Source organism: Zea mays, chromosome 7 (assembly GCF_902167145.1).
Source record: "Zea mays cultivar B73 chromosome 7, Zm-B73-REFERENCE-NAM-5.0, whole genome shotgun sequence".
Lineage (NCBI taxonomy): Eukaryota > Viridiplantae > Streptophyta > Magnoliopsida > Poales > Poaceae > Zea > Zea mays.
In genome coordinates this window covers 23,472,262-23,488,225 of record NC_050102.1, presented here as the reverse complement: position 1 = coordinate 23,488,225, position 15,964 = coordinate 23,472,262, and the positions used below count along the sequence as shown (strand labels likewise).

At 44.7% G+C, this 15,964-nt stretch overlaps 1 protein-coding gene across 2 annotated transcripts; it reads left to right on the top strand.

Annotated features, from left to right (window-relative positions):
* The first annotated feature begins 11,156 nt into the window (after window positions 1-11,156).
* On the top strand, window positions 11,157-13,927 carry LOC100277569 (uncharacterized). Of its 2 annotated transcripts, NM_001151091.2 has the most exons (7): window positions 11,224-11,466; window positions 12,452-12,523; window positions 12,607-12,657; window positions 12,736-12,765; window positions 12,884-13,081; window positions 13,222-13,458; window positions 13,550-13,912. In NM_001151091.2, the coding sequence occupies exons 1-7, from the start codon at window positions 11,323-11,325 to the stop codon at window positions 13,634-13,636; spliced, it is 819 nt and encodes a 272-aa protein (NP_001144563.2). In that variant the 5' UTR covers window positions 11,224-11,322; the 3' UTR covers window positions 13,637-13,912. The 2 variants fall into 2 exon arrangements, with proteins under 2 accessions (XP_008651242.1, NP_001144563.2); XM_008653020.3 differs by having other exon boundaries at window positions 11,157-11,466; window positions 13,222-13,927.
* Window positions 13,928-15,964: the final 2,037 nt, after the last annotated feature.

The window sequence follows — 15,964 nt, the reverse complement described above, 5'->3', positions numbered from 1 at the left end:
GTTACCTTGCTAGATATTTATCTATTTTTGCAATTAGGGGGATGAATGCTGAGAGGCCAAGTTTGTATGGGGACAGTGGCAATCCCAAGTATGTCTGTGGGAATCCCTCAAGCCTATAGCCAAGTTGTTGTTCTTCGATGTTCATTAGCGCTGCTGTACTTTTGGAGAAGTTAATTTTGAGCCCTATTGTATCTGAGCAGGCATGTAGAATTTTCTTTAGAGTCTTGATTTCTCCTAGATCTGCACATGACAGTATCAAGGTGTCATCTACATATTGTAGCACCGGGCATGGATGGTCTTCTGATATTGGATGACCAACAAAATTATTTTGCTTGATCATACTTTGGAGGACGTCTGCAATGATTAGGAAAAAGATATGGTGACAGCGGATCTCCCTGTCTCAGTCCTCTATTGCACGTGAACCATGGTCTGGGTACCCTGTTAAGTAACATTGAGTTCTTAGATGAGTTTAACAGTTGCAATATCCAGTTTTGCCATGTCTAATTGAATCTCCTTGCTCTCAAAGTTGTTAGAAGCTTGGTCCAGTTGATAGTATCAAAAGCTTTTGCAAAATCCAGCTTAATTACTAGAGTTGGAGTTTTCCTCTTGTTGTAGCATTGTATCAGCTCCATTGCATAGACAACATTTTCTGTAATCGAACGCCCTTGAATGAAACTAGTTTGGTCCAAGTCAATGAGGGAGTGAATCTGTTGTAGTCTGGTAGTCATAATCTTCATGATAATTTTGATGTTGTAGTTTTGGAGATTGATCGACCGAAAAGAGTCAGCAGTTGTGCATCTTGTTTCTTTGGTAGGACCATATGCACTATGTTGATTTGTTCTAGGTCCGCCTCACCTTGTTGGAAATCGTTGAGAAGGTTGAAAGGGAAATGTGCCCTTGGGCCATTTCTAAGTATTTTGGTGATTGGATGCAAACACAAGTGCTTGAATGTGAAAATATGCTCATGGGTGAACAAGGTGCAAATCACAAGTAAAGGTATGTTTCTAAGCCTTAGTACATTAGTTTTGAATACTAATATATTTGTCTAAGTGTTAGAAACAGAAAGAAGAAGAGAAGAGAAGACTTGGCTGTGTACAGCCAAGGGGCTGTTTCGGTCTGGGGCACCGGACTGTCCGGTGGTGCACCGGATAGTGTCCGGTGGTGCACCGGACAGTGTCCGGTGCGCCAGGCTGCCTCGGCCGAAGAGGCCGCTCTCGGGTTTTTCTCCGGCGACTTCGGCTAAAATTCACCGGACTGTCCGGTGTGCACCGGACTGTCCGGTGAGCCAACGGTCGGCCGGGCCAACGGTCGGCCGCGCGATCGGCGCGCGACACGTGGCCGAGCCAACGGTCGGAAGGAAGCACCGGACTGTCCGGTGTGCACCGGACTGTCCGGTGTGCACCGGACTGTCCGGTGCGCCAGATCTGCAACGGTTGGCAACGGTCGGCTTCGCTTTTTATGGAAACAAATCGGGCACCGGACAGTGTCCGGTGTGCACCGGACTGTCCGGTGCGCCCGACGACAGAAGGCAAGGATAGCCTTCCAGATGGGCTCTCAACGGCTCCTAGCTGCCTTGGGGCTATAAAAGGGACCCCTAGGCGCATGGAGGAGTACACCAAGCATTCTTTGAGCACTCTTGATCACTCACACATCAATCTCGCGCACTTGTTCGACATTCTAGTGATTTGAGCTCCGTTCTAGTGTGCTAGTCTTTTGAGCTCAAGTCTGGGTCTTGTGTGTGCGTATTCGCTGTGATCTTTGTGTTGTGTGTGAGTTGCTAATCCCTCCCTTGCTCTGTGATTCTCTGTGAACATCTTTTGTAAGGGCGAGAGGCTCCAAGTTGTGGAGATTCCTCGCAAACGGGATTGAGAAAAGAAAAGCAAGAACACCGTGGTATTCAAGTTGATCATTGGATCACTTGAGAGGAGTTGAGTGCAACTCTCGTCCGTTGGGACGCCACAACGTGGAGTAGGCAAGTTTTGTACTTGGCCGAACCACGGGATAACCACTGTGTCATCTCTGTGATTGGATTCTTGTGGTTATTGTGTTTTGACTCCTCTCTAGCCACTTGGTATAAACTGTGCTAACGCCTAATCAAGTTTTGTGGCTATAAGTTTAAGTTTTTACAGGATCACCTATTCACCCCCCCCCCTCTAGGTGCTCTCAATTGGTATCGGAGCCGTTCTCTTCAAGAAAGGGACTAACCGCCCGAAGAGATGGATCCTAAGGGGAAGGGAATTGTGATCAACGACAAGGAGAAGGAGTCCTTCGTCAACGAGCCAAGGGATGACAAGTCCAATGACTCGGGCTCGGGCCACAAGCGAAAAGATGGGAAGAAGAAGAAGACAAGACGCATCAAGGAGATCGTCTACTACGACAGCGATGAGTCCTCTTCTTCCCAAAAGGACAACGACCACGACTACAAAAAGACGGTCAATTCGAACTTTTCATTTGATTATTCTCGTATTCAACATAGTTCGAATTTGCATTTGCTTTCCATTCCTCTTGGCAAACCCCCACACTTTGATGGGGAGGACTATGGATTTTGGAGTCACAAAATGCGTAGTCACTTATTCTCTCTCCATCCAAGCATATGGGAGATTGTGGAGAATGGAATGAAATTTGATAGCTCGGATAGCCCTATGCTTATAAATGAACAAATTCATAGAAATGCACAAGCTACTACTGTTCTCTTAGCATCTTTGTGCAGGGAAGAATACAATAAGGTGAGTGGCTTGGACAATGCCAAGCAGATATGGGACACCCTCAAGATCTCTCACGAGGGGAACGACATCACCATGCTCACCAAGATGGAGTTGGTGGAGGGCGAGCTTGGACGATTCGCCATGATAAGGGGAGAGGAGCCAACTCAAACCTACAACCGGCTCAAGACCCTTATCAACAAAATAAGGAGCTACGGAAGCACGCGTTGGACGGATCACGACGTCGTCCGCCTAATGCTCAGGTCCTTTACCGTTCTTGATCCTCATCTCGTGAACAATATTCGTGAGAATCCCAGGTACACGATGATGACGCCCGAGGAAGTGCTTGGAAAATTCGTGAGCGGGCGGATGATGATCAAGGAGGCAAGATACGTTGACGACGCATTGAACGGTCCACTCCACGAGCCTCAACCCATTGCTCTAAAGGCAACGAGGAGCAAGGAGTCGCTTCCTAGCAAGGTGGCGCAAATTGAAGCGGCCGGTCTTAATGAAGAAGAAATGGCCCTCATTATCAAGAGATTCAAGACGGTGCTAAAGGGTCGCAATGGACAGCCGAGCAAGACTAAGACCAAGGGGAAGCGATCATGCTTCAAATGCGGTAAGCTTGGTCATTTTATTGCTAACTGTCCCGATAATGATAGTGACCAGGAAAAGGGAAACAAGAGGGAAAAGAAGAAGCATTACAAGAAGGCAAAGGGCGAGGCGCATCTAGGCAAGGAGTGGGACTCGGATTGCTCCTCGTCCGACTCCGACAATGAAGGACTCGCCGCCACCGCCTTCAACAAATCGGCTCTCTTCCCCAACGAGCATCACACTTGCCTCATGGCAAGGGAAAAGAAGGTAATCACTCGTAATGCTAATACTTATGATTCTTCTAGTGATGATGAATCTAGTGAGGATGAAATTGATTACTCTAGCTTATTCAAGGGATTGGATAGAACTAAGATAGCTAAGATTAATGAGTTGATTGATGCCTTAAATGAAAAGGATAGAACCTTAGAGAAACAAGAAGATCTCTTATATGAAGAACATGATAAATTTGTTAGTGCTCAAAATTCACTTGCTCTAGAAGTTAAAAGAAATGGAATACTTTCTTGTGAACTTTCTACTTGTAATGAAACCATTTCTTCTTTAAAAGGTGAAATTAAAGATTTAACTACTAAACTAGAAGTAGCAAGTAACTCGTATGTTGAAAATATTACAATTTGCACTAGGTGTAGGGATTTTGATGTTAATGCTTGTAGTGAACACTTAGTTTCCATTTCAAAATTAAGTGATGAAGTGGCTAGTCTTAATGCTCAACTTAAGACTAGCAAAAGTGATTTTGAAAAACTAAAATTTGCTAGGGATGCCTACACGGTTGGTAGACACCCCTCAATTAAGGATGGACTTGGCTTCAAGAGGGAAGCCAAGAACTTAACAAGCCATAAGGCTCCCATTCCCGCCAAGGAGAAAGGGAAGGCCCCTATGGCTACTAGTGCTAAGAGGAACCATGCCTTTTTGTATCATGAAAGAAGACATACTAGAAATGATGTTTTTGATTCACATGCTTATGACTCTTATGCTATGACTGCTTCTAGTTCTCATGTTATGCATGATAGAAGAAATGTTGTTCACCAAATGCCTAGGAAAAATGTAGTTCATAATGCTCCTAGGAAAGTAGTAAATGAATTTTCTACAATATATCATGCTTTGAATGCTTCCTTTGCAATTTGTAGAAAGAATAGAAAGATAATTGCTAGGAAGTTAGGGGCTAAATGCAAAGGTGATAAAACTTGCATTTGGGTCCCTAAGAAGATTTGTGCTAACCTTGTAGGACCCAACATGAGTTGGGTACCTAAGACCCAAGCCTAAATTTGCCTTGCAGGTTTATGCATCCGGGGGTTCAAGCTGGATTATCGACAGCGGATGCACAAACCATATGACGGGGAAGAAGAAAATGTTCACCTCCTACGTCAAGAATAAAGATTCCCAAGATTCAATCATATTCGGTGATGGGAATCAAGGCAAGGTAAAAGGGTTAGGTAAAATTGCAATTTCCAATGAGCATTCTATTTCCAATGTGTTTTTAGTAGAGTCTCTTGGTTACAATTTACTATCTGTTAGTCAATTGTGCAGCATGGGGTATAATTGTCTATTCACTAATGTAGATGTGCATGTCTTTAGAAGAAGTGATGGTTCACTAGCTTTTAAGGGTGTATTAGACGGCAAACTTTATTTAGTAGATTTTGCAAAAGAAGAGGCCGGTCTAGATGCATGCTTAATAGCTAAGACTAGCATGGGCTGGCTGTGGCATCGCCGCTTAGCACATGTGGGGATGAAGAATCTTCACAAACTTCTAAAGGGAGAACACGTGATAGGACTAACTAATGTTCAATTCGAAAAAGATAGACCTTGTGCAGCTTGTCAAGCAGGGAAACAGGTGGGAGGCTCTCATCACACCAAAAATGTGATGACGACATCAAGACCCTTGGAGATGCTGCATATGGACCTTTTTGGACCCGTCGCCTATCTGAGCATAGGAGGAAGTAAGTATGGTTTAGTTATTGTTGATGACTTTTCCCGCTTCACTTGGGTGTTCTTTTTGCAGGAAAAGTCCGAAACCCAAGGGACTCTCAAACGCTTCCTCAGGAGAGCTCAAAATGAGTTTGAGCTCAAAGTGAAGAAGATAAGGAGCGACAACGGATCCGAGTTCAAGAACCTTCAAGTGGAGGAGTTCCTTGAAGAGGAAGGGATCAAGCACGAGTTCTCCGCTCCCTACACACCACAGCAAAATGGTGTGGTAGAGAGGAAGAACAGGACGCTCATCGATATGGCGAGGACGATGCTAGGAGAGTTCAAGACCCCCGAGTGCTTTTGGACGGAAGCCGTTAACACTGCTTGCCACGCCATCAACAGGGTCTACCTTCATCGCCTCCTCAAGAAGACGTCGTATGAGCTACTAACCGGTAACAAACCCAATGTATCGTACTTTCGTGTATTTGGGAGTAAATGCTACATTCTAGTGAAGAAGGGTAGAAATTCTAAGTTTGCTCCCAAAGCTGTAGAAGGGTTTTTGTTAGGTTATGACTCAAATACAAAGGCGTATAGAGTCTTCAACAAATCATCGGGTTTGGTTGAAGTCTCTAGCGACATTGTATTTGATGAGACTAATGGCTCTCCAAGAGAGCAAGTTGTTGATCTTGATGATGTAGATGAAGAAGATGTTCCGACGGCCGCTATACGAACCATGGCGATTGGTGATGTGCGACCACAGGAACAAGAAGAGCAAGATCAACCTTCTTCCTCAACTATGGTGAATCCCCCAACTCAAGACGATGAACAGGTTCATCAACAGGAGGCGTGTGATCAAGGGGGAGCACAAGATGATCTTGTGGTGGAGGAAGAAGCGCAACCGGCACCTCCAACCCAAGTTCGAGTGATGATTCAAAGGGATCATCCCGTCGACCAAATTCTGGGTGACATTAGCAAGGGAGTAACTACTCGATCTCGATTAGTTAATTTTTGTGAACATTACTCCTTTGTCTCTTCTATTGAGCCTTTCAGGGTAGAAGAGGCCTTGCTAGATCCGGATTGGGTGTTGGCCATGCAAGAGGAGTTAAACAACTTCAAGCGCAATTAAGTTTGGACACTGGTGCCTCGTCCCAAGCAAAATGTTGTGGGAACCAAGTGGGTGTTCCGCAACAAACAAGACGAGCACGGGGTGGTGACGAGAAACAAGGCTCGACTTGTGGCAAAAGGTTATGCCCAAGTCGCAGGTTTGGATTTCGAGGAGACTTTTGCTCCTGTGGCTAGGCTAGAATCAATTCGTATCTTGCTAGCATATGCCGCTCACCATTCTTTCAGGTTGTTCCAAATGGATGTGAAGAGCGCTTTCCTCAACGGGCCAATCAAGGAGGAGGTGTACGTGGAGCAACCCCCCTGGCTTCGAGGATGAACGGTACCCCGACCATGTGTGTAAGCTCTCTAAGGCGCTCTATGGACTTAAGCAAGCCCCAAGAGCATGGTATGAATGCCTTAGAGATTTCTTAATTGCTAATGCTTTCAAGGTTGGGAAAGCCGATCCAACTCTTTTTACCAAGACTTGTGATGGTGATTTGTTTGTGTGCCAAATTTATGTCGATGACATAATATTTGGTTCTACTAACCAAAAGTCTTGTGAAGAGTTTAGCAGGGTGATGACGCAGAAATTCGGGATGTCGATGATGGGCGAGTTGAACTACTTCCTTGGGTTCCAAGTGAAGCAACTCAAGGACGGCACCTTCATCTCCCAAACGAAGTACACGCAAGATCTGCTAAAGCGGTTTGGGATGAAGGACGCCAAGCCCGCAAAGACTCCGATAGGGACCGACGGACACACCGACCTCAACAAAGGAGGTAAGTCTGTTGATCAAAAAGCATACCGGTCAATGATAGGTTCTTTGCTTTACTTATGTGCTAGTAGACCGGATATTATGCTTAGCGTATGCATGTGTGCTAGATTTCAATCCGATCCTAAGGAATGTCACTTAGTGGCGGTGAAGCGAATTCTTAGATATTTGGTTGCTACGCCTTGCTTCGGTCTCTGGTATCCAAAGGGGTCTACCTTTGACTTAGTTGGATACTCAGACTCCGACTATGCTGGATGTAAGGTCGATAGGAAGAGTACATCGGGGACGTGCCAATTCTTAGGAAGGTCCCTGGTGTCATGGAACTCTAAGAAACAAACATCCGTTGCCCTATCCACCGCTGAGGCCGAGTATGTTGCCGCAGGACAGTGTTGAGCGCAACTACTTTGGATGAGGCAAACCCTCCGGGACTTTGACTACAATCTGAGCAAAGTCCCACTCCTATGTGATAATGAGAGTGCTATCCGCATGGCGGAAAATCCTGTTGAACACAGCCGCACAAAGCACATAGACATCCGGCATCACTTTTTGAGAGACCACCAGCAAAAGGGGGATATCGAAGTGTTTCATGTTAGCACCGAGAACCAGCTAGCCGATATCTTTACCAAGCCTCTAGATGAGAAGACCTTTTGCAGGCTGCGTAGTGAGCTAAATGTCTTAGATTCGCGGAACTTGGATTGAATTGTAGCATACATGTGTTTATGCATTTGATCATGTTCATTCTGCATTTTGTTGTTTATTGTGGTGCTCAAGTTGTACAAACACTCCCTGGACCTCACAAGTCCGTTGCAAAGTGATGCACAGTTTTAGGGGGAGATGTGTTACAACTTGACCCTTTGAGACTAACCATATGCTTGAGTTTGTTTGACTTAGTCTCGAAGGAGAATTGAAAGGGAAAAGGTGGACTTGGACCATGAAAGACTTCCACTGCACTCCGATGAGAGGGTAACTAATTCCAAGTTCATCTCATGAACTCTTATTGCCATTTGATCTTAATTGAAGATTTTTGTAAGGCAATGGGGTTAAAGGGCCAAGATTGATCCTGTTTTGGTGCTTGATGCCAAAGGGGGAGAAAATAAAGGCCAAAGCGATAAATGGATCAGCTACCACTTGAGAGATTTTGAAAACAGTAGAATAGAGCTTTTTGTTTTAGCAAAACTCTTTTATTGTGTCTCTTGTCAAAAGTTGGTTTCTTGTGGGGAGAAGTGTTGATTATGGGAAATAGGGGGAGTTTTTGAAATCTTTGATCAATCTCTTTTGGAATGACTCTCTTTATACTTCAACATATGTGTTTGACTTAGAAATAGAGATTTGAGTTTGATTTGCAAAAACAAACCAAGTGGTGGCAAAGGATGATCCAGATATGCCAAAATTGAATCAAAACCAATTTGAGTTTTTACTTGAAGTGATTTTGCACTTGTTCTAGTTGCTTTATGTTGTGTTGGCATGAATCACCAAAAAGGGGGAGATTGAAAGGGAAATGTGCCCTTGGGCCATTTCTAAGTATTTTGGTGATTGGATGCAAACACAAGTGCTTGAATGTGAAAATATGCTCATGGGTGAACAAGGTGCAAATCACAAGTAAAGGTATGTTTCTAAGCCTTAGTACATTAGTTTTGAATACTAATATATTTGTCTAAGTGTTAGAAACAGAAAGAAGAAGAGAAGAGAAGACTTGGCTGTGTACAGCCAAGGGGCTGTTTCGGTCTGGGGCACCGGACTGTCCGGTGGTGCACCGGACAGTGTCCGGTGGTGCACCGGACAGTGTCCGGTGCGCCAGGCTGCCTCGGCCGAAGAGGCCGCTCTCGGGTTTTTCTCCGGCGACTTCGGCTAAAATTCACCGGACTGTCCGGTGTGCACCGGACTGTCCGGTGAGCCAACGGTCGGCCGGGCCAACGGTCGGCCGCGCGATCGGCGCGCGACACGTGGCCGAGCCAACGGTCGGAAGGAAGCACCGGACTGTCCGGTGTGCACCGGACTGTCCGGTGCGCCAGATCTGCAACGGTCGGCAACGGTCGGCTTCGCTTTTTATGGAAACAAATCGGGCACCGGACAGTGTCCGGTGTGCACCGGACTGTCCGGTGCGCCCGACGACAGAAGGCAAGGATAGCCTTCCAGATGGGCTCTCAACGGCTCCTAGCTGCCTTGGGGCTATAAAAGGGACCCCTAGGCGCATGGAGGAGTACACCAAGCATTCTTTGAGCACTCTTGATCACTCACACATCAATCTCGCGCACTTGTTCGACATTCTAGTGATTTGAGCTCCGTTCTAGTGTGCTAGTCTTTTGAGCTCAAGTCTGGGTCTTGTGTGTGCGTATTCGCTGTGATCTTTGTGTTGTGTGTGAGTTGCTAATCCCTCCCTTGCTCTGTGATTCTCTGTGAACATCTTTTGTAAGGGCGAGAGGCTCCAAGTTGTGGAGATTCCTCGCAAACGGGATTGAGAAAAGAAAAGCAAGAACACCGTGGTATTCAAGTTGATCATTGGATCACTTGAGAGGAGTTGAGTGCAACTCTCGTCCGTTGGGACGCCACAACGTGGAGTAGGCAAGTTTTGTACTTGGCCGAACCACGGGATAACCACTGTGTCATCTCTGTGATTGGATTCTTGTGGTTATTGTGTTTTGACTCCTCTCTAGCCACTTGGTATAAACTGTGCTAACGCCTAATCAAGTTTTGTGGCTATAAGTTTAAGTTTTTACAGGATCACCTATTCACCCCCCCCCCCCTCTAGGTGCTCTCAAAGGTCCATCACTGTTGCCTGACCGTCGGCCATGCACTAGAGTAGAAAATTGGGCCAAAACCATCAGGCCCCCGCCGCACTCATCTTGTTCATTGAGCGGACCACTGTAATTGCTTCTTTGTTAGATAACAATCCTATTAGATTGTCATAAGCATAGGGTCTCCCATTATAAATTTCTTTTATGTTGAAGGTCCATGTTGAGGTGCCTGGTTCTCCCATCATCTTGGAGGAATAGTTTGTGATGTGTTGCTTCCAATATGCAACAATTTCTTTGATGTGTTGGTGGAGACAAGATTGGCATAATTCTCTGACCTGCATTTCTGTGTTAGACAGTATCCTATATTCTTCTAGGAAGTCAAGCATTAGAATGATAAACTTGCGGTTGGGTACAAAAAGTGGAGGCGCCAACCTTTGCTGCAGCTCTGGTGTTCTTTGAGGCAGCTTGCTAGGCGAGCAACGACATCAACAAAATTGGTTATAGTTTGCCATGATGGGAGTATGGCCATAAGGGAGTCTTGGTTTTTGAGCCAAGCATTTTCAAATAGGATGACTATAGACTTTGGGATTGTGGTGCCATGGTTGCAAAAATGGATTTATGGCCAAACATGGTTCTGAACGAAGAGTTAAGTGAGGCAGATGGATATGAAGAGTTGATGTCCTCATTTGTGAAGGCACGATCAAGTCTTGCAAGAGTTTGAGTGCGACGTTTGTTAGTCCAGGCATAGAGACAATCAAGTAGAGGTAGCTCGACAAGTCCTAGCTCATGGACAATATCATTAAACATGTTGCAAAGCTGATGATTCGTCATTATTTTTCTCATTAGCCTCCCTTACAAGATTGAAGTCTCCAATGAGGATCCATGGACCCACAATGTTAGAGCGAATGTCTACCAAGATGTTGAGGAAGTTTTGAGTGCACATGTTACTTTGAGGTGGTTGCCATGCTTCGATCTATAAATGTATATGCATGTTGTGTCATGGCGGTATCAACTTTTTGGGTTCAAAATTTGTCTCGTTTTTTGAAATGTATGCAAATCTTGTTGAGTTAAACAGGGATAAGATCACAAAGTCAATAGAAAATTAGAGACAAATCCACATGAGCAAAATGTCCATTTGAAGATGAATTACGGAGTCAAATCCATTTACCACGGCAGAACGAAAACCGACTCTAGTACGTTTAAAAAAAAAACAGGAGCAATATCAAAATAATTTTTTTTTTAAAAAAAAAGCAAATTCACCGCCAGCTGGCGCTGAGGCTTCTAGGACATGGGGCACAAAACCCACTGAACTGCCTGAACATCTCCCTCCCACCCATCCGGCCATCCGCCTATAAAAAGTTGCGAGTCTCCTGGCTGGCACCAACCACTCGCACTGGCATAGCATCTGGTCTCGTCTCTCTCCGATCCCTCTCCTCTCCCTCCCCCTAGCCACTACCCACTTGAGCGAGCCCTAGGCCCTAGCAGGCGAAAGCCATGGCGTCCTTGGGTGTTCGTGCCGCCGCCGCCGCTCGTCTTCCCTCCCTCCGTCCTCGCCGCGACGGCAGCAGGGTGCTCACCGGCTTGAGGGTCGGGACAGGGCACTACGGCGTGCGGCTCGCGCTTTCTTCGTCCACATCAGTAAGCTTCGCGTGTGCTATACCATCTCGGATTCCGTGTGTTCGTTCTTGTTCCATCTCCTTCGTGTTGGTGATTTGGTATTGGCGGCGTGTTGCTTTGGCTTTGTTTTTCTGGTGATATTTTTCTCTTGATTCATATTCAGAACTCCGAAGGGAGATATTTCATATTTGGTTTGCGTCTTCCACTCCGCTTCTCACATCGTTCATCTCTCTCTCTCTCTCTCAAGCTAGTCTTCAACTCTTCATCCAAAGACGGACGTCAATAATATGCTGCATGCATGTGCGTTAAGGCTAGCATAGCAGCGATCCCGTGAGACGACGAGGATGTTTGTCTGTTTGTTTCTCTGATGTGGCTCTTGGGTTGGTGTGGTTCTCTCCCATGGCCATGGCTCATGGCGATGAACAGATCTCCGGTTCCTGTCGTTTTCTTGTCCATGGCATATGTTGGTCGAGACTCGAGCTTGTGCTTTTTTTCGTCCTTTGGACATATGTTGGTCGAGACTCGAGCTTGTGCTTTTTTTCGTCCTTTTGTCTTTCAGGTACGTACGTACATTTTCACTTTCGCAGAGTGCATTTGTATGTGTTTTAGGCCCCGCTAGCTTGCAGAAAAAGAGGCGGCATTCTCTCCTTCGAGAAGTTTCTTACCAATCGAGTTGTTGTTTTGTTTTTTTTTTCTCTCTATCTACAAGCTAGGCTTCATCACCATCGATCACCTTAAGGCTGCTTGCTTGTTTCTGTTTCAGAGTTCTCTTTCGTTTATGAGTACGCACTTCGGGTTTTAAACGCGGCTTATTGCCGCAAATTAAAGGAGTCCGGATCACCGTTCATGTGGATACCGATTTGTTTTTTATGGTCGTCTTTAATTTGTTGCTCGCCCGTTAGTGATCAAGCTCCGATCGCGCTCCCTGACTTGTTAGTCTTGCATGGATCTATCTTACCGATTTGTTTTTTTTTTTTCCTGTTTCCTTTTCTCTTCATACGAGCAGGCTTCTCCCAGAGAGTTCAAGGTCGCTGGCCTTCCTGTCGATGACAGCAGTTTGGGCCCGGGGGATGAATATGTATGCCTCATTATCATTTAGATTTGGTTTTTAATGTTTCCTTCATATAATATATAACTGTAGTAACGATGGTGTTTGTGCAGGAGTTTGGACTCTATACTCCTAAGCTGCTTGCAGTTACTGGAGATGATTATGTATGTATAATTATTTCCGTTCGATTTTATATTTAACTCTTTTTGCTGAAGAGACGATGGTGTTAATAATTTCTGCAGGTGTCTAACCCCCGCATGCCAGACGAGGATGTATGTCTCGTTAATTTCTCGTTTAGATACTCGCCGTTTGGTTTGATTTCTACTTGTTCTATATTCTATCACGGTAACACCGTCTGTTTGCATGATGGAGTACGTTTTGTTTGTGCAGGAGTTCGACCATTTCTACCGTGTTGTCGCCAAGAAGACTGACATGCTGCTCAGCTGCCACCTTCCAAAGCCGCTTGCAGTTTCTGAAGAGGAGAAGGCCGTGCAGGAGAAGTTCAAGGAGATGGCGAACGAATGCATCGACCTCCTGGTTGATGCGATGCGCCGCATCCCAGCGGAGAAAAGGCGCCCACTGTTCTCGGTGAAGTTTTATCTGCTAGCTGTTCTTGTTGCTACTAGCTGCTTTTGATCTGGTGTTCTTGTTGCTGTTCTTGTTCTGGCTGGGTTGCACTAATCGATCCAACGACTGAACTGCTGGCTGTTTAATTTGTTTGGGCACAGGTGTTTGGTGAGCTGTACCCGGTATTTGAGTCAGTGAGGTGGACTGCCGAGGGGGGGTGTGCCAAGTGGTGGATGGCGCTGCAGATCATGGAGAAGCTGGAGATCGTGCGCAAGATGGTGTCGAGCGCTTGCGGCGGCACCCCTCTTGACAGAGGCACGGTGTTCGCCAGGAAGGTGGACCTCACCGGTGTCGACGGTCAGGCGCTCGCCGGCCACGGCCTCGGGAGCAACTTATCAGTTGAGGACGTTCATGGCTTCATGCTGTTTACGATGAATATAATATGCTTGCATGCATGTTGTTTCTTAATTTTGGGTGAAACGAACACAGGTGGTGATCTTCGTGCTGCTCCACAACGTCTTCAGCAACGTCAAGTCGGACATCGATGGCATGGTCTCTGCTTCCACTCCTTATTAGCCATCGTCACCTAGCTACCTACGTGTCTACAGATTTGCAGTCACTAGCCTCAAGTCTCCAAGTGATTGGATCTCTGCTACAGTGCTCTTACTACTGCCCTAGCGCAAATCTTGATGTGTCCGTTCTAGCTACTACTAGTATCTACCTTGGTTATGTTGGATCATGCATGTGATTGGGTTCTGCTAGTACTATGGTTTCTGTTCTACCCAGTAGATGGCTACTTCACTGTGTTGGATCAGTCACATTACATGATTTCTGATAATAATGATGCCCTTCAATCCTTCTGTTTTTCGCTGATGTTTCTACAACCATTTATTCTGGTAAAAGAGAGGTTCATCTTGCATAGCTTCTTGGATATATCTTTAATTTCCGTAAGGAGTTTCTGCAAAAGGAAATGAAAAATGTAAGTTGAGTTCAAAAATAAATACCGAAAGATGAACAGGCCAATAATCTAACTTATTATTTGTACGCCTCCCACCTAAACAATATCATCTCAATAAACAATTCTTAATTCTCACCGCCGCCTCCTTCACAGTCACAGCATTGGAGGGAAGAGAGAGTGCAAATTTGCCTCTTGTGAATACGTGAGATATGTTAGAGACACATGTATTATTGTACAATGCTTCTACATAGTAGAGATAGCAATAGCGACCTCATCCTTGATTTCTCACAGAAATTCTATTATTAGGGCTAGTTTTAAAACTCAAAAATCCCTTCAGAATTAGAGCGTTGAGAGGAAAATTAGTTCATTTCCTTCTTAACACCCTCTAATTTTAAAGGGGTTTGAGTTTCCAAACTAGCTTTTAAGATATGTTTGGGAGTAAAGGCATCGCAGGGGATATAATCCAACGGAAGTTCAATGCCTCTATTTGCAAACTGTTTGAGCTTTATCTTGTATAACCTTCTCCTCCGGTAAAAAACAAATAAGGCTTATCTAAATGTCTTACACAGCAAAAAAACAAATAAGAGGAGACAAATAAGTAAGCTATGTTACACTCAAAAAACCGACATAAACTTAGTCCTAACTAAGGGGTGTTTGGAATGGCTCCAGTTTCAGCTCTAGTGTAGAGCTTTAGTTTATAATATCAATTTTAATAATTTTAATAATATTTTTAATCTAAATAATAAACAAAATAACTTATCTAAATATCTTCTAAAAGCTTACAGCTCTATCTTCATGATTTTTTCGAGCACGATCTGCTCCACCAAATTTTTTGGAGTTGGAGCTATCTCATACAAAACCTAAAAGTGTGTTTGTTTTAGGACTAAAGTCTACCAGGTGACGGCCATACAAATTTTTTAAGCCTAATTAATTCATGGTTAGCAAAAGTTTACTTTAGCCTAATTAAATAATTAGGTTTAATAAGTTTATATTATTATTTAGTTTCCGTACGTGTAATTAAATTTTGTAATTAAACTATATTTAATACTTCTAACAAGCATTTCAACATCCGACATATACTTAATTTTAGTGTGGGAAACAAACAGACAGAAAAAATAAAGATGTAATACATGCTCATCATTAGTTATAATTATGTTGTCAATGCCCATTTTGACTATATTTCCTCTGTCTCAAATTAAATTTTGTTTTAGTTAATTAATGAGTTTATGCAATAATTAATGTATATCTCTATCTCTACTATACTTTATACTTAAAGTACCAGTTTCAATGGTCGTCATACGTCATCTTTTTACAAAAAAAGTCACTATATTTCTTCCAAATCAACTGAGTGTAAAATGTTAAAAAGCGATACAGGGAGACACTGGATAAAGTTGTCTAACCAGTAGAACATTATGCTTAGGTGTTTATAATATTGAATATAAATTGTACATATGTATATATGATTTTTTGTAAAATAAAAAATAATCATGTTGGGTCGGGCCAGCACTACGGGCCGAGGCTACGGCCCAAGCACCACACGACGCTCGTGCCGGGTTGGTCCAGTCACTATTAAATGGGTCGTGCCTCGGGCCGGCTCACCAAACATGGCCCATTTGGTCATCTATAACTTCGCACGATAATGATAGTCCTCGTCTCAGTTGCCACCACCTCATTCGCCATTCTACTTCTTTTCTCTCCCCCCTCATGTCTCCACCTTCGCGCCACCCCATTCTCGACAAGGGCGTAGGAGCAGGCGCCTCCTCCCCGTATTCGTCCGACACCAGCCCCGACATCTCGCGTAGTGGCTATTGCACGTCCACGAGGACGTTTCACATCATGTGCGCATCATTGTTTTCATCGTTGTCGGACGTCTCGTTCGTCTTCCTGGCCTTCGCGTTGTTCTTCCTCCCCAACATGATGCCCCGCCCACGGTCGCAGCCGCGAGC